The following is a 26,936-nucleotide window of genomic DNA, read 5'->3' as shown; positions in this document are numbered from 1 at the left end:
TCTGAGTCCACAGAACCTGAACGATTCTGGTGTTTATTTCTCTCTGGAAACAATTCCTAAATGGGGAACTCATCAACTCGGGGCTCCAGGGGTCAGTGTCTGGCTCACAAGACAGTAAAGGACAGCTACCTTGTGAGAGATGGGGAGATAGTCAGCCCCCCCAAAGGAGGCCTCTCACGTCAGTGTGTTCCTGACCAGGATGGAGACGATGCTTAGGAACACAGTGGATTGTACCAATTGCGCATTTCCTTCGATATCCTCTTCAAGTGGATAATCGAGTGTGATGTCCCTCTCCAGATTAGTAGGTCCTCCAAAATTGCACATGTTCGAACCACAACAATGAACCCAATAGAAACTGTTAAATCTATGAGTCGTCTTTCTTCTGGGGGTTTCCCGAGGCTCTTCGGCTCTATACAGAAATGTGCAGTTAAATGTACAGTTCTTGTAAACGAGTATTTCCCGAGAATTCAAACCTAAAAAAGAAACAGAAATGAAAATCACAGATTTCATGCTTTCAACATCCAAATATCGAAGCACAGTTATCTTAACTAGCTCCATCCCTAAATATTGTTGTTGTTCTGTCGTGCAGTCATATCTGACTCTTTTCGACCCCATGAAGACAGCACGCCAGGCTTCCCTGTCCTTCATTATCTCCTGAAGTTCGCTCAAACACGTGTCCACTGACTCATGATGCCATTCAACCATCTCATCCTCTGTATCCCCTTTCTCCTCCTGCCTTCAACCTTTCCCAGCTTCAGGGTCTTTTACAATAAACCGACTCTGCCTCAGGTGGCCGAAGTACTGGAGCTTCAGGGACTCTCAAGATCTTCTGTAACACCACAGTTCAAAAGCATCAATTCTTTGGTCCAGATCTCACATCCATACACGACTACTGGAAAAACCATAGCCTTGACTATAAGGACTTCTGTCGGCAAAGTGATGTGTCTGCTTTTTAATGTGCTGTTTTAGATGTGTCACACCTTTTTTTCCCAAGGAGCAAGCATCTTTTAATTTCACCATTCTGCAGTCACCATTCTCAGTGATTTTGGATCCCAACAAAATAAAATCTGTTACTGTTTCCATTTTCCCCCCCATCTATTTGCAATGAAGTGATGGGACTGCAGGCCATAATCTTCATTTTTTGAATGTTGAGTTCTAAGCCAGCCTTTTCCCTCTTCTCTTTCATCTTCATCAGGACTCTTTAGTTCCTCTTCACTTCCTGCCATTAGGGTGGTGCCATCTGCATATCTGAGGTTGCTGATATTTCTCCTGGCAGTGTTGATTCCAGTTTGTGATTCATCCAGCCTGGAAGTTTGCATGATGTAATCTTTGAATAAATTAAATAAGCAGGGTGACAATATACAGCCATGATGTACTCTTTTCCCAATTTTGAACCAGTTCGTTGTTAAGTCTGGTTCTAACTGCTGCTTCTTGACCAGCATACAGGTTTCTCAGGAGACAGGTAAAGTGGTCTGGTATTCCCATCGCTTTAAGATTTTTCCACAGTTTGTTGTGATCCACACAGTCAACTGCTTTGGTGTAGTCAATAAAGCAGAAGGAGATGGTTTTCTGGAACTCTCTTGCTTTTTCGATGATCCAACAGATGTTGGCAATTTGATCTCTGGTTCCTCTGCCTTTTCTAAATACACCTTGTATATCTGGAAGATCTGGGTTCCTGTAATGTTGAAGCCTAGCTTGAAGGATTTTCAGCATCAACCTGCTAGCATGTGAAATGAGTGAAATAGTGCAGCAATTTGAACATTCTTTGGTGTTGCCCTTCTTTGGGACTGGAGTGACAACTGACCTCTTCTAGTCCTGTGGCCACTGCTGAGTTTTCTAAATCTGCTGGCATATTGAGTGTAGCACTTCAACAGCATCATCTTTTAGGGTTTGAAAGAGCTCAGCTGGAATTCCATCACTTCCACTAGCTTTGCTCTTAGCAATGGTTGCAAAGGCCCACTGGATCACACTCTTGGATGTCTGGCTCTAAGTAAGTGACCATGCCGTTGTGGTTATCCAGGTCATTAAGACCTTTTTTGTATAGTTCTTCTGTGTGTTCCTGATGCTTCTTTTTTGTCTCTTCTGCGTCTCTTAGCTCCTTGCCATTTCTGCCCTTTATGGAGCCCATCTTTGCCTGCAATGTTCCCTTGGTATCTCTAGTTTTCTTGAGGAGATCTCTGGTCTTTCCCATTCTATTGTTTTCCTCTATTTCTTTGCACTGTTCACTTAAGAAGGCTTTCTTATCTCTCTTTGCTATTCTCTGGAACTCTGCATTCAGGTGGATACATCTTTCCCTTTCTCCTTTGTCTTCCACGTCTCTTCTCTGTTATTTGCAAGGCCTCCTCAGACAACCATTTTGCTTTCTTGCGTTTGTTTTTCTTGGGGACTGTTTTGGTCACCACCACCTGTACAATGTTATGAACGTCCGTCCATCCATAGTTCTTCAGGGACTCGGTCTTTCAGATCAAATCCCTTGAATCTATTTGTCACTTCTACTGTACAAATTATTTTATTTAGCTCACACCAGAGTGGCCGAGTGGTTTCCCCTAGTTTCTACAATTTAAGTCTGAATTTTCCAATAAGCAGTTCATGATCTGAACCACAGTCAGCTCTGGGTCTTGTTTTTACTGTTGTATAGAGCTTCTCCAACTTTGCCTGTAAAGAATATCATCAATTGGATTTTGGTATTGATCATCTGGTGATGTCCTCGTGTGGACTCACGTCTTGTGTTGTTGAAAGAGGGTGTTTGCTATGACCAGTGCATTCTCTTGGCAAAACTCTGTTAGCCTTTGCCCTGCTTCATTTTGTACTCCAAGGACAAAGTTGTCTATTACTCTACATATCCCTTGACTTCTTACTTTTGCATTCCATTCCCCATGATGAAAAGGACATCTTTCGGTGTGTGTGTTAGTTCTAGAAGGTCTGTGGGGCTTCCCAGATGGCACTAGTGGTCAAGAACCTGCCTGCCAATGTAGGCGATGTAAGAGATCTAAGTTTGATCCTTGGGTCGGGAAGATCCCCTAGAGCAGGGCCCGGCAACCCATTCCAGTATTCCTGCCTCAATAATCCCATGAACAGAGGAGCCTGGCGGACTACAGTCCACAGAATTGCAGAGAGTCGGACACAACTGAAGCAACTAGCATGCACACATGCTAGAAGGTCTGGTAGGTTTTCATAAAACCGTTCCACTTCAGCTTCTTTGGCATAAGTGGCTGGGACATAAGACTTGGATTACTGTCACGTTGAATGGTTTGTCTCAGAAACAAACCAAGGTCATTCTGTCACTTTTCAGACTGCCCCCAAGTACTGCATTTTGGACTCTTTGGTTGACTATTAGGGCTACTCCATTTCTTCTAAGCGATTCTTGCCCACAGTAGTAGATATAATGGTCATCTGAATTAAATCTCCCATTCCCGTCCATTTTAGTTCACTGATTCCTAAAATGTCAATGTTCACTCTTGCCATCTCTGGTTTGACCACTTTCCTGTTGGACAACATCCAATTTACCTTGATTCATGGACCTAACCTTCCAGGTTCCTATGCAATAGTGTTCTTTACAGCTTCAGACTTTCACCACCAAACATCTACAACGCAGGGTTGTTTCTGCTTTGGCTCAGCCTCTTCATTCTTTCTGGAGCTATTTCTCTGCTCTTCCCAGTAGGATATTGGATACTAACCTAGGACGTTCATCTTTCAGTATCATTTGCCTTTCCATACTGTTCATGGGTTCTCAAGGCAAGAATGGTGAAGTAGTTTGCCATTCCCTTCTCCAGTGGACCACGTTTTCTTAGAGCTCTCCACCATGACCCATCTGCCTTGGGTGGCCCTGCACTGCGTGGCTCAGAGTTTCATTGAAATACACAAGGCTGTGATCCATGTGACCTTTTTGATTAGTTTTCTGTGATTGTGGTTTTCATTCTGTCTGGCCTCTGATGGATGGGGATGAGAGGCTTGTGCAAACCTCCTGATGGGAAGGACTGGCTTTGTGGAAGACCCGGTCTGGCTCTGGTGGGCAGGGCCTTGCTCAGTAAACCTTTAATCCAATTCTCTGCTGATGGGTGGGGTGGTGCTCCCTCACTGTAGTTTGGTCTAAGGCAGCCCAGTCCTGGAGTCTGTAGTGTCTATGATAGGCTGCAGGCTCTATGGTCAGGCGAATGGTGATCTCCTCCAAGAGGATTTACGCCAACATGCTACACCTCCCAGGACTGCTGTGGCCTGTGCCCCTGACCCCACAGCAGGCCACTGTCAACCCACACCTCTGCCAGAGACTCTCGAACATTCACAAGCAAGTCTGCCTTGGTCTCTTGTGGGGTCACTGCTCCTTTCACATGAGTCCTGGTGCACACAAACTTTTATTTGTTCAGTTCAGTAGTTCAGTCATGTTTGACTCTTTGCAACCCCACGGACTGCAGCATGCCACGCTTCTCTGTCCATCATCACCTCCCAGAGTTTACTCAAACTCATGTGCATTGAGTGGTGATGCTATCCAACCGTCTCATCCTTTGTCGTCCCCTTCTCCACTCATCTTCAATATTTCCTAGCATCAGGGTCTTTTTCAGTGAGTTGGTTCTTCACTTCAGGTGGCCAAAGTATTGGAGTTTCAGCTTCAGCATCAGTCCATCCAGTTAATGTTCAGGACTGATTTCTTTTAGGATGGACTGGTTGGATCTCCTTGTAGTCCAAGGGACTTTCAAGAGTCTTCTCCAACACTACAACTCAAAACCATAAATTCTTCAGCACTCAGCTTTCTGTATAGTCCAAAGCTCACATCCATACATGATTACTGGAAAAGCCATAGCTTTGACTAGATGGACCTTTGTAGGTAAAGTAATGTCTCTGCTTTTTAATATGCTGTCTAGCTTGGCCACAGCTTTTCTTCCAAGGAGCAAATGTCTTTTAATTTCATGGCTGCAGTCACCATCTGCAGTGATTTTGGAGCCCCCCAAAATAAAGTCTCTCACTGTTTCCATTGTTTCCCCATCTATTTGCCATGAAGTGATGGGACCAGATGCCATGATCTTAGTTTTCTGAATGTTGAGTTTTCAGCCAGCATTTTCACTCTCCTCTTTCACTCTCATCAACACTTTCTGCCATAAGGGTGGTGTCATCTGGGTATCTGAGGTTATTGATATTTCTCCCGGCAATCTTGATTCCAGCTTGTGCTTCATCCACCCCAGCGTTTCTCGTTATGTACTCTGCATATAGGTTAAGTGAGCAGTGACAATATACAGCCTTGACATACTCCTTTCCTGATTTGGAACCAACCACTCTGTTGTTCCATGTCCAGTTCTAACTGTTGCTTCTTGATCTGCATACAGATTTCTCAAGAGGCCCGTCAGATGGTCTGGTATTCCCATCTCTTTCAGAATTTTACACAGTTTGCTGTGATCCACACAGTCAAAGGCTTTGGCATAGTCAAGAAAGCACAGGTAGATGTTTTTCTGGAACTCTAATTTTTTCGAAGATCCAATGGATGTTGACAATTTGACATCCGGTTCCTCTTTGTTACAAGGCCTTAAATTCTTTTGAAAAATGTTTATGTATTCCATAGTTTGGGCCACATCAGGTCTTAGATGCAGGATGTGGGAGCTTTCCTTGTGGCACCCAGGCTTCTCTCTCCTTGTGGCCCACGGGCTCCAGAGCATGAGGGATCATTAGTTGTAGAAGATGGCCTTAACCGCCCTGCCACATGTGGGATCCCAGTTCCCCAACCAGGGTTGAACCCACGTCCCGTGCACTGAAAGGTAGATTCTTAACACTGGACCACCAGGGAAGTCCCCAGTGCCTAAACTTCTCGAGTAAGCAAGAATATTCAGGTCCACTAGAATTTTCATTACCTCATCAACAACTTCACCTGGGGATGATTTTCCATCTACACTGCCAACTTATCTAGGCACCTGGCCTCCCTAAGTAAGTTTACAGTCCCTTGAAAGGAAGCTATACAAAGGAGTCACTCTGTTCATTACTTGTCATAAGGAATCTAGGGACCCAGAAATGAATGGAGACCAGGAAATATGTTTTTGCTGATGTCCTAAAGATCATACAGACCCTCAATAAGAAAGCGCCTATAGCACGGTCTTCTGCTGATAATCTGCAGTTGCCACGGCCCTTCTACATCAGCTCCTTGTGTGGTAAGCACTTTCCTGAGGGATCTAGGTGCATCCACGTTTTGGGCCTGCTTTGTTGGAAAACCTTGCCGGAGGACCACGCTCCTGTGGGAAACAAGGAATTGCCTAAGCTGCACTGGGGAATCTACCTCATTGACCAGGGATGGCCAAGGAGTGGAGGCCTTGAGTGGCAGCAGTCCTTCCAGCCCCTGAAGACACAGCAGGACACCTGTGGACACATGGGCCCACGTGGCAGGCTATGTGTCTCTGCAAGAGGCTATTACTGCCTGCCCTTTAATGGCGCTGAGCCTCAACAAAGAAACACGCTCTCGGGATGGGTACAGAGAGAGAAAAGAGTGGTGCTGTCCCCTGAAACTGCATTGATGGGGTGACTCGTTAAGGAGTAAGAAGATAATCTGGTACTTACGCATGGAGACAGTAAAACAGCGCCTAATATCATAAGGACACGTTCTCTTAACTGGACAATGGAAGGTGTTTTTCACGATACACTCATGGCATTGTACGTTAAAGGTCCCTAGATAAAAGAGAACAGAGTCAGACTCCACCTTCATTGCCACTCACTGCATCTGCCCAGCAGCCGGCCCCTTCCCTCAGCCTCAAGGACTCCCTGAGGCTACACAGCTCAGTCCTCAGTGGGCTCCGAGCCTGGGCAGCATGAGCTTCCTGGACACCAGGACGCCAGGTACACCCAGGAGTTTTTTCTTCTCAGAGACAGGTTCTCAGGAAAGCTCCCAGCTGTCAGGACTGTGAGCCTCTGCTCTGTTGATGGACCCACCTTTTCACGCAGAGCCTGTAGTCATAAGGGACCAAAGCCTCCCTGAGTTCCCTGCACCCAGCCATGCCCGCCTGTTCCAAAGAGGAAGGGCCACAGCCAGAGACTCCCCCGTGCCCACCCTGCGGCCCTGCATCCACTGGTCCTTAGAGGGGCTTCCCTCCATCCTGACCCTCCCCCTGCTCCTGGACACCCTGTGCTCACCAACTGCACAATTGCTAAGATGGAGATCTCAGCTGGCTAAAATGGTGAAAATTCCATTCAGACCCTTAAAATGACCCCAATAAAGTCAAGTCTCATCCTCTTCAAGAAACAGAAGCACTGATACTCACAGGGCTCGACGAAGCCCAGTGGCAATCCCATGAAGAGGAGGAAGGCAAAGAGGAGCATCATCCCTGTGAGGGCTTGAACCTGTAGGTGAGGAAAGCCAGGGCACAAGTCAGCAAGTGTGTGGCTCTTGTAGCCACTTCTGGTCTCTCATCTGAGCAGCACGAGTCCTGGCCACCCTTCCCACCTTCCAGCACCTCTGGCTCTCGGCTGAGCATGGCTCTGGGTAGTGACGAGCTTGCAGCCCTTTCCTACACACAGTGGCTTCACCTCGCTCAAGCCTTCATCCTAGATGAAGACATGCTCCTACTCTCCATCAGGCAGAGCGTGAGACTCAGAGTGGTCTGGGGCTGTCTCCTCGTCCACAAGGAACCCCTGATCTCCCTGTGGTGTCCTGACCTCAAGGCTGACCTGTGTGAAGAGGTCACATGGAACATGCTCCATTCAACTACTTCTAACTTGTATGAGCTCTGAGACAGGTAGAGGGCAGTGACAAGAGAAGAGGAACTAGTGGAGAAGAAGCCAGAAGCCCAGTGCCTGTGCTAGGAAGCATGGACCACATGCCATCATGTCTCCCGGGGACTGGGGGTCACACGGCTCCACATTTCTAGAGGGGAGGCCCTGCGGCTCGTCACCCAAGCCCACACACCAGCACTGGCTGGAGGGAAAGCCCCCCAGCACCAGGAGTGCCCGCACCTGAAACATTTCCTTGTGGGGACTCATCAGCAACCTTGAAGCCTCCAATGTCTACGGTCCTTCCGGATATTCCCTCCCCGTCCCCAGGGGCCCCGTCAGCCTGACACACTGAACCACAGAGGAGGACCCCACCCAGGGTGCCTCTCCAAGTGCCTAATGTGCCGATCTACAAAGTAGACCCCAGGCAGGGGGGCCCCTCTATGTGCCTGATGCGCCAAACAACAGAGAAGGACCCCAGGCAAGGGAATCCTCTAAGTGCCTGAATGGGCGGAACTACGGAGAAAGACTGGCCAAAGAGGCCTTCTGATCACCAGCTACAAGAGGCTTGAAAAAAAGACTCTGATAGGGCCATAACTCCTGTGGCAGAGGCAGTCCATGTCCCTGCACACTTGGTGCTCCAGGGTTATCGCAAGCCAAGCAGCTGTGCCACCTTCACGTTCAACTCTAACTGGGGCAGAGCTGCCGCAGGCAAAAAAGTCTTGTATCTACACACACAGGGGCACTTCGGTAGTGTCCCAACTCTTTGCGATCCTGTAGACTGTGGCCTGCCAGGTTTCTCTGTCAGGGAAGGGGGTTCTCTAGGCAAGAATACTGCAGCAGATGGGCTAGTACTGGTTGCCATACCCTTCTAGGGCACTATATTTTCCGCTGCCCTAGCTGCCAATTCCCCTGAGTACCTGTGCTGCCAGAACCCCTGTGAACCAAGCAGGTGCACCACCTCCACACCTGGCCCTCTCAGGGGCAATCCAAGTCCTCTAGGGCAGCCTCAGGAGCAAACCCCAAAGGACAACCCACATGCACAGGTGGAAATAAAGCCACAATTGAAACCCAGGAGCAGTGTGGCTAAGGAAGAAGACCCAAAACCTTCCTGCCAGCCTTACAAGCTGCAGATTAAATCCACAGGATCAACTAGGCAGACTCTGTGTCTACAGTATACATAAAAGGACATTGAGAGCTCTCACAAAAGAAAATGCACTAGTTCTGATAGCTGTGGACACTGAAAACAAGAACACACAGGAGTAGGACCAGATTAGAATATGAGATGCCCCTGCAGCAGGTCCAGAGACCAGCATAGTGTTGGAGGGCATCCTAGGAAGGTGAGGTGGACTGTGACTCCCAGTGAGGGAAAGGACTCTGACAGCAGCCACTCAAGAAAAACATTTATTATTCTGTTTTTTAATTAATTAATTTACTTTATTTTACAATATTGTATTGGTTTTACCATACATTGACTTGAATCTGCCGTTGGTGTACATGTGTTCCCCATCCTGAACCCCCTTCCCACCTCCCTCCCCATCCCATCCCTCTGGGTCATCCCAGTGCACCAGCCCCGAGCACCCTGTATCGTGCATCGAACCTGGACTGGAGATTCGTTTCACATATGATAATTCACATGTTTCAATGCCATTCTCTCATATCATCCCGCCCTCACCCTCTCCCGCAGAGTCCAAAAGACTGTTCAATGCATCTGTGTCTCTTTTGCTGTCTTGCATACAGGGTTATCATTACCATCTTTCTAAATTCCATATATATACCTTAGTATACTCTATTGGTGTTTTTCTTTCTGGCTTTTTTCAATCTGTATAATAGGCTCGTTTCATCCACCTCATTAGAACTGATTCAATCGTATTCTTTTTAACAGCTGAGTAATATTCCGTTATGTATATGTACCACAGCTTTCTTATCCATTCGTCTACCAATGGACATCTAGATTGCTTCCACGTCCTGGCTATTATAAACAGTGCTGCGATGAATCCTGGGGTCCATGTGTCTCTTTCCATTCTGGTTTCCCCGGTGTGTATGCCCAGCAGTGGGATTGTTGGGTCCATATGGCAGTTCTGTTTTCAGTTTCTTAAGGAATCTGCACACTGTTCTCCACGGTGGCTGTACTAGTTTGCATTCCCACCAACAGTGTAAGAGGGTTCCCTTTCCTCCACACCCTCTCCAGCATTTATTGCTTGTACACTTTTGGATAGCAGCCATTCTGACTGGCGTGAAATGGTACCTCATTGTGGTTTTGGTTTGCATTTCTCTGATAATGAGTGATGTTGAGCATCTTTTCATGTGTTTGTTAGCCATCTGTATGTCTTCTTTGGAGAAATGTCTGTTTAGTACTTTGGCCCACTTTTTGATTGGGTCGTTTATCTTTCTGGAATTGAGCTGCAAGAGTTGTTTGTCTATTTTTGAGATTAATTCTTTGTCCATTGCTTCGTTTGCTATTATTTTCTCCCATTCTGAAGGCTGTCTTTTCACCTTGCTTATAGTTTCCTTTGTTGTGTAGAAGATTTTAATTTTAATTAGGTCCCATTTGTTTATTTTTGCTTTTATTTCTAATATTCTGGGAGGTGGGTCATAGAGGATCCTGCTGTGGTTTATGTCGGAGAGTCTTTTGCTTATGTTTTCCTCTAGGTGTTTAATAGTTTCTGGTCTTACGTTTAGATCTTTAATCCATTTTGAGTTTATTTTTGTGGATGGTGTTAGAAAGTGTTCTAGTTTCATTCTTTTATGAATGGTTGACTAGTTTTCCCAGCACCACTTGTTTAAAGAGATTGTCTTTTCTCCATTGTATATTCTTGCCTCCTTTGTCAAAGATAAGCTGTCCATAGGTGTGTTTTCTATTTTGGGCTTTCTATTTTGTTCCATTGATCTATATTTCTGTCTTTGTGCCAGTGCCATACTGTCTTGATGACTGTGGCTTTGCAGTAGAGATTGAAGTCAGGCAGGTTGATTCCTCCAGTTCCATTCTTCTTTCTCAAGATTGCTTTGGCTATTCAAGGTGTTTTCTATTTCCATACAAATTGTGAATTATTTGTTCTAGTTCTCTGAAAAATACCATTGGTAGCTTGATAGGGATTGCATTGAGTCTATAGATTGCTTTGGGTATTATACTCATTTTCACTATATTGATTCTTCTGATCCATGAACACGGTATATTTCTCCATCTGTCTGTGTCCTCTTTGATTTCTTTCATCAGGGTTTTATAGGTTTCTATATATAGGTCTTCTGTTTCTTTAGGAAGATATATTCCTAAGAATTTTATTCTTTTCGTTGCAATGGTGGATGGAATTGTTCCTTGATTTCTCTTTCTGTTTTCTAATTGTTAGTGTATTGCAATGCAAGGGATTTCTGTATGCTAATTTTATATCCTGCAGCTATACTATATTCATTGATTAGCTCTAGTAATTGTCTGGTGGAGTCTTTAGGGTTTTCTATGTAGAGAATCATGTCATCTGCAAACAGTGAGAGTATTACTTCTTTTCCAATCTGGATTAGGATAAATGCCCACCAAACCAAACAAAAGAGGAAGAGATAGGGAACCTACCTGATAAAGCATTCCGAATAATGATAGTGAAAATGATCCAAAATCTTGAAAACAAATTGGAGTTACAGATAAATAGCCTGGAGACAAGGATCGAGAAGATGCAAGAAAGGTTTAACAAGGACCTAGAAGAAATAAAAAGAGTCAATATATAATGAATAATGCGATAAATGAGATCAAAAACACTCTGGAGGGAACCAACAGTAGAATAATGGAGGCAGAAGATAGGATAAGGGAGGTAGAAGATAGAATGGTAGAAATAAATGAAACAGAGAGGAAAAAACAATTAAAAGAAATGAGGACAACCTCAGAGACCTCTGGGACGATGTTAAATGCCCCAACATTCGAATCATAGGAGTCCCAGAAGAAGAAGACAAAAAGAAAGGCCATGAGAAAATACTTGGGGAGATCACAGTTGAAAACTTCCCTAAAATGGGGAAGGAAATAATCACCCAAGTCCAAGAAACCCAGAGAGTCCCAAACAGGAGAAACCCGAGGCAAAACACCCCAAGACACATATTAATCAAATTAACAATGATCAAACACAAAGAACAACTATTAAAACCAGCAAGGGAAAAACAACAAATAACACACAAGGGGATTCCCATCAGGATAACAGCTGATCTTTCAATAGAAACTCTTCAGGCCAGGAGAAAATGGCAGAACATACTTAAAGTAATGAAAGAAAATAACCTACAGCCCAGATTACTGCACCCAGCAAGGATCTCATTCAAATACAAAGGAGAAATCAAAAGCTTTACAGACAAGCAAAAGCTGAGAGAAATCAGCGACACCAAACCAGCTCTCCAACAAATGCTAAAGGATCTTCTCTAGACAGGAAACACAGAAAGGGTATATGAACTCGAACCCAAAACAATAAAGTAAATGGCAACGGGATCATACTTAACAATAATTACCTTAAATGTAAATGGGTTGAATGCCCCAACCAAAACACAAAGACTGGCTGAATGGATACAAAAAAAGACCCCTATATATGTTGTCTACAAGAGGCCCACCTCGAAACAAGGGACACAGAGTGAAAGTGAAGGGCCGGAAAAAGATATTCCACGCAAACAGAGACCAAAGAAAGCAGGAGTAGCTACACTCATACCAGAGAAAACAGACTTTAAACAAAGGCTGTGAAACGAGACAAAGATGGACAGTACATAATGATCAAAGGATCGATCCAAGAGGAAGATATAACAATCATAAATATATATGCACCCAACATAGGAGCACTGCAATATGTAAGACAAAGGCTAACACATATGAAAGGGGAAATTAACAGTAACACAATAATAGTGGGAGATTTTAATACCACACTCACACCTATGGACAGATCAACTGGGAAACACAAACTTTAAATGACACAATAGACCAGTTAGACCTAATTGACATCTATAGGACACTTCACCCCAAAACAATGAATTTCACCTTTTTCTCAAGCGCACATGGAACCTTCTCCAGGACAGATCACATCCTGGGCCATAAATCTAGCCTTGGTAAATTCAATAAAATTGAAATCATTCTAAGCATCTTTTCTGACCACAATGCAGTAAGATTAGATGTCAATTACAGGAGAAAAACTATTAAAAATGCCAACATATGGAGGCTGAACAACACACTGCTGAATAAACAATAAATCACAGAAGAAATCAAAAAGAAATCAAAATATGCATAGAAATGACTGAAAATGAAAACACAACAACCCAAAACCTACGGGACACTGTAAAAGCAATGCTGAGGGGAAGGTTCATAGCCATACAGGCTTACCTCAAGAAACAAGAAAAAAGTCTAATAAATAACCTAACTCTACACCCAAAGCAACTTGAAAAGGAAGAAATTATGAACCCCAGGGTTAGTAGAAGGAAAGAAATCTTAAAAATTAGGGCAGAAATAAATGCAAAGGAAACGAAAGAGACCATAGCAAAAATCAACAAAAACAAAAGCTGGTTCTTTGAGAAGATAAATAAAATTGACAAACCATTAGCCAGACTCATCAAGAAACAAAGGGAAAAAAATCAAATCCACAAAATTAGAAATGAAAATGGAGAGATCACAACAGACAACACTGAAATACAAAAGATCATGAGACTATTATCAGAAACTATATGCAAATAAAATAGACAACTTGGAAGAAATGGACAAATTCTTAGAAAAGTACAACTTTCCAAAATTGAACCAGGAAGAACTAGAAAATCTTAACAGACCCATCACTGGCACAGAAATTGACACTGTAATCAGAAATCTTCCAACAAACAAAAGCCCAGGACCAGACAGCTTCACAGCTGAATTCTACCAAAAATTTAGAGAAGAACTTACACCTATCCTACTCAAACTCTTCCAGAAAATTACAGAGGCAGGTAAACTTCCAAACTCATTCTATGAGGCCACCATCACCCTAATACCAAAAGCCGACAAAGATGCCACCAGAAAAGAAAACTACAGGCCAATATCACTGATGAACATAGCTGCAAAAATCCTTAACAAAATTCTAGCAAACAGAATCGCACAACATATTAAAAAGATCATACATCATGACCAAGTGGCCTTTATCCCAGGGATGCAAGGAATCTTCAATATCCACAAATCAATGTAATACACCACATTAACAAATTGAAAGATAAAAACCATATGATTATCTCCACAGATGCAGAGAAAGCCTTTGACAAAATTTAGCATCCATTGATGAGAAAAACCCTCCAGAAAGCAGGAATAGAAGGAACATACCTCAACATAATAAAAGCTATATATGACAAACCCTCAGCAAACATTATCCTCAATGGTGAAAAATTGAAGGCATTTCCCCTCAAGTCAGGAACAAGACAAAGGTGCCCACCCTCACCACTACTATTCAACATAGTTTTGGAAATTTTGGCCACACCAATCAGAGCAGAAAAAGAAGTAATGGAAAAACATTTATTATTCTTATGTTTTGACTTCTTCTGTATATTCTTTTGGATTTTTCTTCTTTCCCTCCACCCCCCCTCACCACTGTAGTTATCAATTTTCTTTGTACTATGAAATCTGGTTAACCTGTTGAGCTTTTTTTTTCTCAGTCACTTTTTTTTATAGTTGTTATAAGCCTCTGCCTCTACAATGGGCTTTTGCAGTTCTGTGGAGTTTTCATTTTTTTTCTTTTTCTTTTCTCTTTAAAAAAACTTTTAAAACCTATTATTTTTTCTTCATTTATTCCTTTGCTTTTCCTATTCTTTCCCCCTTGAAGTTCATCTTAAATGTATATAAATCTTCCTCATCTACCTCTATTTAACTTTGCACATCTATTCTTTCTTTCTTTCTTCTCAACATATTTGATAGCTTTATTTTCATTGCTTTATTCCCCAATTGGCACCTTGCTTTAGTTTTGCTTTCCAGTTCGTTCTCTAGTTAGTTTTTTTCTGGTAGATATAATTTTTGGTTTCTTTTGTTCGCTGGGTCAATCTATTGTACTTTATATTTGTTGGACTGTTTTGATTTTGTTTATGTGTGTATATGGGGAAACAGTGGAAACAGTATCAGACTTTATTTTGGGGGGCTCCAAAATCCCTGCAGATGGTGACTGCAGCCATGAAATTAAAAGACGCTGACTCCTTGGAAGGAAAGTTATGAGCAACCTAGATACCATATTCCAAAGCAGAGACATTACTTTGCCAACAAAAGTCTGTCTAGTCAAGGCTATGGTTTTTCCAGTGGTCATGTATGGATGTGATAGTTGGACTGTGAAGAAAGGTGAGCACCGAAAAATTGATGCTTTTGAACTGTGGTGTTGGAGAAGAAGCTTGAGAGTCCCTTGGACTGCAAGGAGTTCCACTAGTGCATTCTAAAGGAGATCAGTCCTGTGTATTCTTTCCAAGGACTGATGCTAAAGCTCAAACTCCAGTACTCTGGCCACCTCACGCAAAGAGTTGACTCATTGGAAAAGACTCTGATGCTGGGAGGGATTGGGGGCAGGAGGAGAAGGGGACGACAGAGGATGAGGTGGCTGGATGGCATCACCGACTCAATGGACATGAGTTTGGGTGAACTTCGGGAGTTGGTGATGGACAGGGAGGCCTGGTGTGCTGCAGTTCACAGGGTCGCGAAGAGTCAGACCCGACTGGGTGACTGAACTGAACTGAACTGATGGGTGTATATGTATACATGTATATTCAGTCACACTTTTTAGTGTTATAAACCTCTGCCTCTACGATGGGCTTCTGCAGTTCTGTGGAGATTTCCTTTTTTATTTTTTTCCTTTTTCATTCTTCTTCGATTTTTTACTTTCCTCTTTTTCCAATTTTCAATTTTCATTTTTTGAAACATATCATATATTTTCTACATGTATTCCTTTCTTTGCCTTTCTGACTATTCTGTTCCCCTTGCAGTTAACCTTTAATGTATGTAAATCTTCATCTACCTCTTTTTAACTTCGCACAACTATTCCTTCTTTTCTTTCTTTCCTTTCCTCTCAACATATCTGTGGGTTGTGTTTTCATTGCTTTATTCCCCACTCGGCACCTTGCTTTAGTTTTGTTTTCCAGTTCGTGCTTTAGTTAGTTTTGTTCTTAACTGCTAAATATAATTTTTAATTTCCTTTGTTTGCCAGGTTAATCTACTGTACTTTATTTTTGCTGGACTATTTTCATTAGCTCATGGGTGTATGTGTGTACATTCCATTATTTTAATCCTTATTTGCCTGATTTTGTAACTGCCAAACCCCATTTGTGTGGGGTTCATCTTTGGTTTCTTGTTTTGGGATATTTGTTTTAGTCTCACTGAATGCCATAACAAACCACTTGCGGAATCTTGTTCCTGACCAGAGATCAAGCCTTGAGCCTTTGGAGTGGGAGCACTGACTCCAAGACCCTAGACTACCAGAGAACTAGCCCAAGGGAGTATCAAATGGTGAAAAGTCACACAAAGGAAACAAAAGGTCTTGAATACAAGACCCAGCATCACCCAACCACTAGTAGCACCCTGGGCAACATGTCTCATCTAAATAACGAACAAAACAGAAATACAAACCCAATCGTCAGCAGACACGATTACCACTTCACTCAGCCTTGCCCATCAGAGGAAAAACAAACAAACAAAAACTCAGCACAAATCTCACCCCAAGAAAAGCTTACACAAACCACTGGACCAACCTTAGGAAGGCAGAAACCAAAAGGAAGAAAGAATTCAACCTTGAAGCCTGGGAAAAGGAGACCTCAAACACAATAAATTTTAAAAAGTAATGAAAAGGCAGAGAAATACTACACATATGAAAGAACAACCTAGAAACACAGAAGTCCAAATAAATGGAGAAGAAATAGGCAAACTACCTGAAAAAGAATTACAAATAATGATAGTAAAGATGATCAAAAACCTTGAAGACACAATGGAGAAAATGCAAGATTCAATCAACAAAGACCTAGAAGAATTAAAGAATAAACACACAGAGGCAAAAAACACAATTACTGAAATTAAAAGTATTCTAGAAGGAATCAATAGCAGAATATCTGATGCAGAAGAACGAATCAGTGAGCTGGAACATAAAATGGTGGAAATAACTTCTGAAGAGCAGAATAAAGTAAAAAGAATGAAAACCACTGACGACAGTCTCAGACACCTGTAGGACAATATTCAACTCACCAGCATTCGAATTATAGGGGTCCCAGAAGAAGAAGAGAAAAAGAAAGGGTATGAGGAAATTTTTGAAGAGATTATACTTGAACATTTTCCCAACAAGGAAAACGAAATAGTCAATCAAGTCCAAGAGGCACAGATTCCCATACAGGGTAAACCCAAGGAGAAACACGCCAAGACACATACTAATCAAACTAACAAAGACTAAACACAAAGAATGCATATTAAACGAAGCAAGGGAGAAGCAACAAGTAACATACAAAGGAAACCCCATACGCTTAACAGCTGATTGTTCAGCAGAAACTCCGAAGGCCAGAAGGGAATGGCAGGATATATTTCAAGTACTGAAAGGAAAATAATCTACGACCAAGATTACCCAACCAGCAAGGATCTCATTTCTTAACAGAAATCAGTACCATCAGACCAGCTTTACAACAAATGTTAAAGGGACTTATATAGCCAAGAAATGCAAAAGAGGAAAAAAGATCTACAAAGTCCCAAACAATTAAGAAAATGGCAATAGGAACATATATATCAATAATTACTTTAAATGTAAATGGACTAAATGCTCCAACCAAAGGATACGGACTGGCTGAATGGGCACAAAAGCAAAACCCATATATAGGCCGTCCACAAGAAACCCACTTCAGACCTAAAGACACATATAGACTGAAAGTGAGAGGATGGAAAGCTATAGTCCATGCAAATGGGAAGCAAAAGAAAGCTGGAGTAGCAATCCTCATGTCAGACAAAATAGACTTTAAATTAAAGAGGATTACAAGAGATAAAGAAGGACTCTACATAGTGATCAAGGGCTCAATCCAAGAGGAAGACATAACAATTGTAAATATCTATGCATTCAACATAAGAGCACCTCAATACATAAGACAAACACTAACAGACATAAAAGAGAAATTGACAGGAACACAAGAATACTAGGAAACTTTAACACCCCACTCTCACCAATGGAAAGATCATTGAAACAGAAAATTAATAGGGAAACACAAGTTTTAAATTATACATTAGATGAGATGGACCTCCTTGATATCTTCAGGACATTCCATCCAAATGCAGAAGAGTACACCTTCTTCTCAAGGACACATAGAACATTCTCCAGGACGCTTGACTAGATATCAATTACAAAAAGAAAAAAAAACTATAAGAAACACAAACACTCGGAGATGAACAACACGTTTCTAAATAACCAGCAGGTTACTGAAGAAATCAAAAGGGAAATCAAAAAATTTCTGGAAAAAAATGACAATTGAAAACACAACTCAAAACCTGTGGGATGCAGCAAAAGCAGTTCTAATAGGGAAGTTTATAGCAATACAATTCTACCTCAAGAAACAAGAAAAACCTCGAATAGACAAACTAAATTTACACCTAAGACAACTGGAAAAAGAAGAACAACCCCCGCCCCCAGGAATTAGTCGAAGGAAAGAAATCATAAAGATCTGAGCAGAAATAAATGAAAACGAAATGAAAGAAACAAGAGTAAAGATTAACAAAACTAAAAGATGGTTCTTTGAGAAGATAAACAGAATTCAGAAACCTTTAGCCAGATTCAAGAAGAAAGAAAAAGAGAAGAATCAAATCAATAAGATTAGAAATGAAAAAAACAGAGGTTATAACAGACAATGCAGAAATACAAAGGATTATAAGAGACTATTATGAACAACTATATGGCAATAAAATGGATAACCTGGAAGAAACGGACAGATTCTTAGAAAACTTCAATCTTCCAAGACTGAACTAAGAAGAAATAGAAATTATGAACAACCCAGTAACAAGCACTAAAACTAAAGCTGTGATCAAAAATCTCCCAAAAAACAAAGGCCCAGGGCCAGATGGCTTCACAGCAGAATGTATCAAACATTTAGAGAAGAGCTAATGCCTATCCTTCTAAAACACTTTCCAAAAATTGCAGAGGAAGGAACACTTCCAAATTCATTCTACGAGGCCACCATCACTCTGATACCAAAACCAGATAAAGACAAGACAAAATAAGAAAACTACAGGACAATATCACTGATGAACATAGATGCAAAAATCCTCAACAAAATTTTAGCAAACAGAATTCAGCAACACATCAAAAACCTCATAAACTGTGATCAAGCTGGGTTTATTCCAGGGATGCAAAGATCCTTCAATATATGCAAATCAATGTGATACACCATATTAACACACTGAAATACAAAAATCATATGATCATCTCAATAGACGCAGAAAACGTCTTTGACAAAATTCAGCACCCATTTATGATGAAAACTCTTCAAAAAATGGGCACAGAAGGAACCTACCTCAACATAGTAAAGGCCATATATGACTAGCCTACAGCAAACATTATTCTTAATGGTGAAAAATGAGAGCATTTCCCCTAAGATCAGGAACAAGAAAAGGGTGCCCACTTTCACCACTATTATGTGACATAGTTTTGGAAGTCCTAGCTACAGCAGTCAGAGAAGGGAAAAAAAAGGAAAGGAAACAGATATGAAGAGAAGTAAAGCTCTCACTGTCTGCAGATGACATAATACTGTACATAGAAAACCCTAAAGATAGTATCAGAAAACTACTACCGCTGATCAGTGAGTTTAGCAAAGTTGCAGGATACAAAACCAATACACAGAAATCACTCCACTTCTATACACTAACAATGAAAAATCAGAAAGAGAAATTAAGGTATCAATCCCATTCACCATTGCAACAAAAAGAATTAAGTATCTGGGGATAAACTTACCTAAGGAGACAAAAAACTCTATACCGAAAATTGTAACACACTGATGAAAGTAATCAAAGATGACATCAACAGATGGAGAGATATTTCATGTTCCTGGGGAGGAAGAATCAATATTGTGAAAACGACTGTACTACTAACACAAACTACACAGTCACTGCAATCCCTACCAAATCACCAATGGCACTTTTTCACAGAACTAGAACAACAAATGTCACAATTCATATGGAAACACAAAAGACCCCTAGTTGCAAAAGCAGCCTTGAGAAAGAAGAATGGAGCTGGAGGATTCAACCTTCCTGACTTCAGATTAAACTACAAAGCCACAGTCATCGAGACAGTATGGTACTGGCACAAAAACAGAAATATAGACCAATGGAATAAGATAGGAAGCCCAGAAATAAACCCATGCACCTACGGGTACCTTCGTTTTTGACAAAGAAGGCAAGAATATAGAATGGTGACAAAACAGCCTCTTCCATAAATGGTGCTGGGAAAACTGGACAGCTACATGCAAAAGAATGAGATTATCACACTTCCTAACACCACACACAAAGATACACTCAGAAGGGATTAAAGCCCTAAATGTAAGGCCAGGAACTATAAAACTCTTAGAGGAAAACATAGGCACAACACTCGATGACATAAATCAAAGCAAGATCCTCTATGACCCACCTCCTACAGTAACGGAAATAAAAACAAAAGTAAACAAGTGGGACCTCAGAAAACCTTTTGCACAGCAAAGGAAACTATAAGCAAGGTGAAAAGACAACCCTCAGAATGGAAAGAAAATAACAGCAAATGAAACAACTGAAAAAGGATTAATTTCCAAAACATACAAGCAGCCCATACAACTCAATACCAGAAAAACAAACAGCCCAATCAAAAAGTGGGAAAAGGAACTAAACAGACATTTCTCCAAAGAAGACATACAAGTGGCTAACAAACACATGAAAAGATGCTCAACATCGCTCATTATAAGAGAAAGGCAAAGCAAAACTATACTGAGGTATCACCTCACACCACTCAGAATGGCCATCGTCAAAAAGTCTACAAACAGTAAATGCTGGAGAGGGTGTGGAGAAAAGGGAACGCTCTTGCACTGTTGGTGGCATTTAAATGGATACAGCCACTATGAAAGACGGTATGGAGATTGTTTAAAAAACTAGGAATGAAGCCACCATATGACCCAGCAATCCCACTCCTTCCTCAGGCGTGAACCCTGAGGAAACCAAAATTGAAACAGACACATGTACCCCATTGTTCACTGCAGCACTATTTACAATAGCTAGAACATGGAAGCAACCTAGATGTCCATCGACAGATGAATGGATAAAGAAGTTGTGGTAAATATACACAATGGAATATTATCCAGCCATTCAAAGGAACACACTTGAGTCAGCTCTGATGAGGTGGATGAACTCAGAATCTATTAGGCAGAGTGAAGTGAGTCAGAAAGAGAAAGATAAGTATCCTATCCTAACACATATACAAGGAATCTAGAAAAGTGGTACTGAAGAACTTTTTACAGGGCAGCAACGGAGAAACAAACATAGAGGATAGACTTATGGACATTGGGAGAGAAGAGGGTGAGATGTATGGACAGATCAACATGGAAACTTATGTTACCATATGTAAAATCAACAGGCAACGGGAATTTGCTGTATGGCTCGGGAAACTCAAACAGGGGCTCTGTACCAACCTAGAGGGGTGGCATGGGGAGGGAGATGGGAGGGAGTTTCAAAAGGGAGGGGATATATGTAAACTGACAGCTGATTCATGTTAAGGTTTGACAGAAAAGAGCAAAATTCTGTAAAGCTATTATCCTTTAATAAAAAAAAAAGAAGTTAAAAAAAAAAAAAGACAATGACACCCCAGGGCTTCCCTGGTGGCTTACAGAGTAAATGATCCACCTGCCTGTGCAGGAGACACCACTTCAATCCCAGGTCCAGGAAGATCCCGCATGCCGCAGAACAGCGAAGCCTGTGCGTGCCACAATTACTGAGCCTGCGATCAAGAGTCCAGGAGCGGCAACTCCTGAACTCATCCAGCCCAGGGGCCCAAGCTCTGTAAGAAGAGACGCCAGTGTGATGAGAAGCCATGCACCACAACCTGAGAGCAGCCCCCCGTGATGCAACTAGAGAAAAGTCTGCACAGGAAAGAAGACTCCGCACAGTCAGAAATAAATAATCACATAACAGTGAGAAAACAAGAGTGAAAACCCTAGGAATAGACATACCCAAGGAGACAAAAGACCTCTACTTTGAAAACTGTAAGATCCTGATGGAAGAAATCAAAGATGACACAAACAGAGGGAACGATATGACCATGTTCTTGCTTCAGAGGAATCAATATTGTCAAATTGTCTCTCATACTCAGAACCATCTACGTATTCAATACAATTCCTAGAAAATTACTAATGGTATTTCTCAGAGAACTAGAACAAAAAATGTTTGAAATCTGCATGGAAATATACAAGTTCTGGAACAGCCAAATCAATCTTCAGAAAGAATAGTGGAGCTGGAGGAATCACACTCCCAGACTTCCCACACTCCCAGACTGTAGCCATACTTCATACAGTCCTCAGAGAGAGGAAGGTACTGGCAGAAAGAGAGAAATACAGATCAGTGGGAAAGGATAAAAATCCCCAAATAAAGCCACGCATCTACGGTAAGTTAATGTACAGTGAAAGGGGCAAGAATATAAAATGGAGAAAAGACAGTCTCTTGACTAAGCAGTGCTGGGCAAACGGGACGGTTACACGTGAAAGAATGGAGTTAGAACATTTCTCATACCACATACAAACATAAATTCAAAATGTATTCACGACCTAAACATAAGACCGGACGTTATAAAACTTCCAGAAGAAAACACAGGCAGGACACTTTTGACATCTATCACAGCGATCCCTTGCGGATCTGTCTACTAGAGTAATGGAAATAAAACAAAATTAAACCAGGTCACATTAAAAGCTTTTGCGCGGCAAGTGAAGCCATAAACAACATGAAAAGACAATCTAGAGAATGGGAGAAAACATTCGCAAACAATGAGACAGACGAGGGGTCAATCTCCAAAATGTACAAACAGAATCAACATCACAATATAGATATTAAAAGATGAAAAGTGGGCCGAAGACCCACATAGGTATTCATCTAAAATAAATAAATAAAGGTGGCCAAAAGGCACATGAAAGATGTTCAGTATCACTAATTATTATAGAAATGGAAACCAAAACTCTAGTGAAGAAATATCACGTCACACTCGTCAGAAGGACCATCATATAAAAATCTACAAATAATACATGCTGGGGAGGCTGTGGAGAAAACGGAAGCCTCCTACACTGTTGATGGGAATGTAAATTGGTGACGCACTCGGGAGAACAGAATGGAGGTTCCTTAAACAGTGACTATCACAGCTGCATATCATCCTGCAATCCCTCTTCTGGGCATAGATTTGGGAAAACTCATAAGTCAAAGACACACAGGTACCCCAATGATTACTGCTGTACTATTTACAATAGCTAAGACATGGAAGCAGCCTAAATGTCCACTGACAAAGGAAGAGGTGAAAAAGATGATGCAATATTACTCAGCCATAAAAAGAACTAAATAATGCCATCTTCAGCAGTAGAGATGGATGGACCTAGAGATGATCATGAGGCTTCCTCGGTGGCTCAGCGGAAAAGAATCCACCTGCCAATGCAGGAGATGTGTGTTTGATCCCTGAGTCAGGAAGCTTCCCCCGGAGAAGGAAATGAAAACCCACTTCAGAATTCTTGCCTGGGAAATTCCATGAACAGAGGAGCCTGGGGGGCCACAGTCCACAGGCGTGCAAAGAGTCGCACGTGTCAGAGCGACTGAGCACATACCCAGCTTGCTTACAGGCTTCTGGCAGTCCTCCCAGGTCACTAAGGAAGGTCACTTCCTGACAAGCACAGGAACTTCAGGGTGGTCTGGGACCCTCGAGAAAGGACAAATTCACCCAAACCTTAGGTATTGCAGACAACATCTGATGGCAAATAACTGAACTGGCTCCTCAGCCTCGAGCGGGCTTCAGAAGTCCAATCAGTCACTCCTCATGAAAAGTTCCAGCAGTGTTTTAAATTTTACATGGTCAACCTCGATTCTTGTTGCACTCATTGGAATGATCAAGCCAAGTTGACTGCAACTAGACTAACTGGCAAATGCAGTCTCACTATGGTTGTCTCCAACAGAAATGGGGGTATCCGAGGAGAGAAAAAATTATGTTTTGGTAATACCGCTGAATGAATATCAGGTTCTACTTCTGCTGTCTACCTTTGAGGTTATGTTTCTGAACTGTAAACTGGACTAAACCCTGAATTCTAGTCCTGTTCCCTCATAATTTGGCTACATCCTTCCAAACTAAAATTTCCTGTTTTCTTCCCACCCTCTTGACTTGCGGTCATTAAGAACTAAAGCTGTCCTTTTTTGAAAGCCATGCAATACAGGTGGACAACTCTGTCTAAACTTCTCAGCAATTACCACAACAGCTCATGTATAGACAGTCATGGTGCCTGTTGCCATGTGGGCCACTCAGGACCATCACTCAAGACCTTCAAACCGCAAACCAGGAAAGTCTGTCAATTTGCCACCACCTGCCCTCTAGGTAAACACTTCAAATCTGACATGAGAGCTCTGCTATGCTGGCCGCACTCAACACTCAGAAACTGGTTTACCACTGGCTCCCATCATTCACCGTTACTTCCTTCTTTTTCCATGGCAATGCCTCATTAAATACCCAGCTTCTCCCACAATGTAGGGCTAACTTAGAACGTCAGCTGCATCACTGCCCCCTAGAATGAGACACAATTACTTACCTGGCCTCTGTTCAAGACTAAGCGTGTAATTCAATGAAAAATGGGGACACCTGCCACCTCAGCTTTAACGTGTGAACATTCCAGGTTAAGCTGAAGAGGACACTAAGAGGGCCCGAGGCACGCCTCCACAAAATACACCAACTCTGCATAATGATTACTTTGCTTCAATATGACTTAACAAACACCCAGTACAAGAGGACATGCTCTGATCCTACTTTGTTCCCCTGAAAGGAAGAGGCAAAACTCCCAGGGGAAGGTATTCCACCTGTGTGAGGAGGATTGGAGAGCATCCTTATGGTGGAAGACAGGGAGATACTGAGGCTGAATGGGGGCATAAACAAACTTTGTTACTTCTTCATTAATGTAGTACCACAGGGAAAAATCCCTCTTTCTTATAAATTCTTCTCAAATAATTAATCCTTTATCTAGAAGGTCACATAAACAGTTTCCTGTGATTGCTTCTTAGGTCCTATAGCTGTCGGGCCTCCATACATACAAAATTAAATTGGTTTTCCTTCTGTTAATAGGGCTGACATCAACTTGATTAGACCAGGCAAAGGAACCTAGAAGGCATTACAACCTCCAGAAAGAGAAAGAAACGAACATCCTAAGACAGAAACACAAAATATCTGAAATGAAAACTCACTGAACGGGACAAACAGATAAGCAGATGCTACAAAACAGAGCAATAGGAAATGTGAAGAAAGGTTTACACAAAATATCCAAACTGATACCCAGAGAAACGCAAACAAAGGAATGAACAGAACAGCCAAAGCGGGACTCATAGGTCAGAGTCCCACACCTAGTATCCACCTAACCAGAGTCCTGGAATGAGAGGAAAGAGAGAGCGCCAGTCTCTGAAGAAATAATGCCAGACACGACAATTTCCCAAGATGACTTGGGCCATCAGCCCACAGCCCAGAAAGTTCAGTGTGGCAGGTCAATAGGAAATCTCACACAAGGAAGATCAATCTTAGACGGACCACAGCTGAACAGTGGAAAACGATTCTTAGTCAGGGACAATGTGAACGTGAGCCAGAGGATACCCAGGCAGTACCTCCGGGCAGCAGCCATGTCTGGTCTTGCCACAATCCTCAGGGACAATCGCTTCCAAATGCTGTAGAGTGAAGACACTGTGCACCAGGACCTCTACTCTAATGAAGGGAAATGATACTTCAAAAATGAAGGTAAAATGAATATGCTTCAACACAAGAAGACTTCCCCTGTCTACTTACCGGCAGGTCCCACTACAAGACATGTTAGCTGCACATCCCAGTTAGAAATAAAGCACGTGAAACTAGAGCCCGAAGCAGACGGTGTAATAGAACCGAGATGTGGAAACGGCTCATTCGCATTAGTCAGTGTGAACTTGAAGGCAAAAAAGATAACAGGAAAAGAGACCGTAAGAGATGGAGGAGGATGGTGATTTCATGTCCATAAGGGACCGTGAACCTCAATCAGAGTACCATTCCTAACTACAGGGATATTAAGCAAGATAGGAGTCACCTCCCCTGTCTGCAAATTAAGAACACAGTTCCAAAATAATAATGCCCTCCCTACTTCCCACCCCCTTCATTCCCCGTAGAAAACACAACCTATTTTGGGCACCACGATAATAAAAATATTACAAAACAAAACCAGACCTAAACAGCCTCAAGACCCGGCAGGAAAAGTAGGGAGACAAGCATCCATCAGAAATGCTGCAGACCCGGGGTCCCGTATTCCATCTCCAAACCCAAGAAAGTGACGGCCAATTCAACCCGAAACGAAGGACCTAAAGCAAAATCAGCCGAGAACGCAAAGGGGAGGGAGTGCTATGTGCCAGGTGGAGGTTCCTGTACCCAGGGCCGAGGCTGCTAGATGGACTGGGGCACCCCATGGGCGCCGGGTGCTTTGGGGTTCTGCGGTGTGAGTGGCGCCAGCAGGATCCCGCATCCTTGTTCTAGGGCCCAGGGCCAAATCCCAGAATCTGCCGACACTGATCTCAGGCCGACTCCGGGCCTCTGCACAGCCCCCACCTCCCGTTCCTTGCCCAACCTGCCAGAAGCGTCAACACTCCCGGTGTCTTGCCCAGAGCTCCGGACACCTAATCTCCTCCACAAGCCCCTGACTTCACTCTCCACCCGTCGTCTTGTTCTGGGCTACAACTGTCGTGTGCTGCTAGAAACGTCTCCGTGCTCCATGTCCTTCCCAGGCGTCCCCAACGTTCCCCGGGGGCATCCCATGTGCCGGCAGACCTTCTGGAACCCTCAGTCCCCGTGCTCAGTGAAGACCTTCTGGAATCTTCCCTGACACGCGCGTCCTGCCAAGAACCGTGGAACTTCCCCGCCCCCGTGTCCCAGCCACACCGTGGAATTTCCTTTCCACTGCCTCTCGACCCCACCCTCGTCTTGTCCAAACCTTCTGGCACCTTCCCGGACACGACCTCCAAGGGGTTCCACAGGCTATAGGTAGTGCGACCGCCGCGGGTGTGTGAGGACAGGCCTCCCAGGCTCGGCACCCACCCTCCACCC

The 26,936-nt window shown here is 42.8% G+C and overlaps 1 protein-coding gene across 2 annotated transcripts; it reads right to left on the bottom strand.

The window, feature by feature from the left end:
* LOC147359791 (glycosyl-phosphatidylinositol-anchored molecule-like protein) lies at positions 1-26,936 on the bottom strand. 2 transcript variants are annotated; one of them, XM_086337587.1, is made up of 5 exons: positions 26,824-26,936; positions 11,246-11,367; positions 7,233-7,311; positions 6,535-6,642; positions 1-473 (listed from the first exon to the last, which is right to left on the bottom strand). In XM_086337587.1, the coding sequence occupies exons 2-5, from the start codon at positions 11,255-11,257 to the stop codon at positions 175-177; spliced, it is 498 nt and encodes a 165-aa protein (XP_086193713.1). In that variant the 5' UTR covers positions 11,258-11,367; positions 26,824-26,936; the 3' UTR covers positions 1-174. The 2 variants fall into 2 exon arrangements, with proteins under 2 accessions (XP_086193713.1, XP_086193714.1); XM_086337588.1 differs by lacking the exon at positions 11,246-11,367.

Source organism: Bos grunniens, chromosome 14 (genome assembly GCF_055505025.1).
Source record: "Bos grunniens cultivar Pamir isolate PY7600 chromosome 14, Bosgru_T2T1.0, whole genome shotgun sequence".
Lineage (NCBI taxonomy): Eukaryota > Metazoa > Chordata > Mammalia > Artiodactyla > Bovidae > Bos > Bos grunniens.
The sequence above is the reverse complement of the archived record's forward strand: the minus strand, read 5'-3'. Positions and strand labels throughout refer to the sequence as shown.

Excerpts from the sequence above, each read along its gene's own strand:
- LOC147359791 (XM_086337587.1), bottom strand. Across the intron at positions 6,643-7,232 it reads ACTGGGCTTCGTCGAGCCCT|GGACCTTTAACGTACAATGC; the intron begins GTGAGTATCAGT and ends TCTTTTATCTAG. Across the intron at positions 474-6,534 it reads CTGTTTTACTGTCTCCATGC|GTTTGAATTCTCGGGAAATA; the intron begins GTAAGTACCAGA and ends TTTCTTTTTTAG.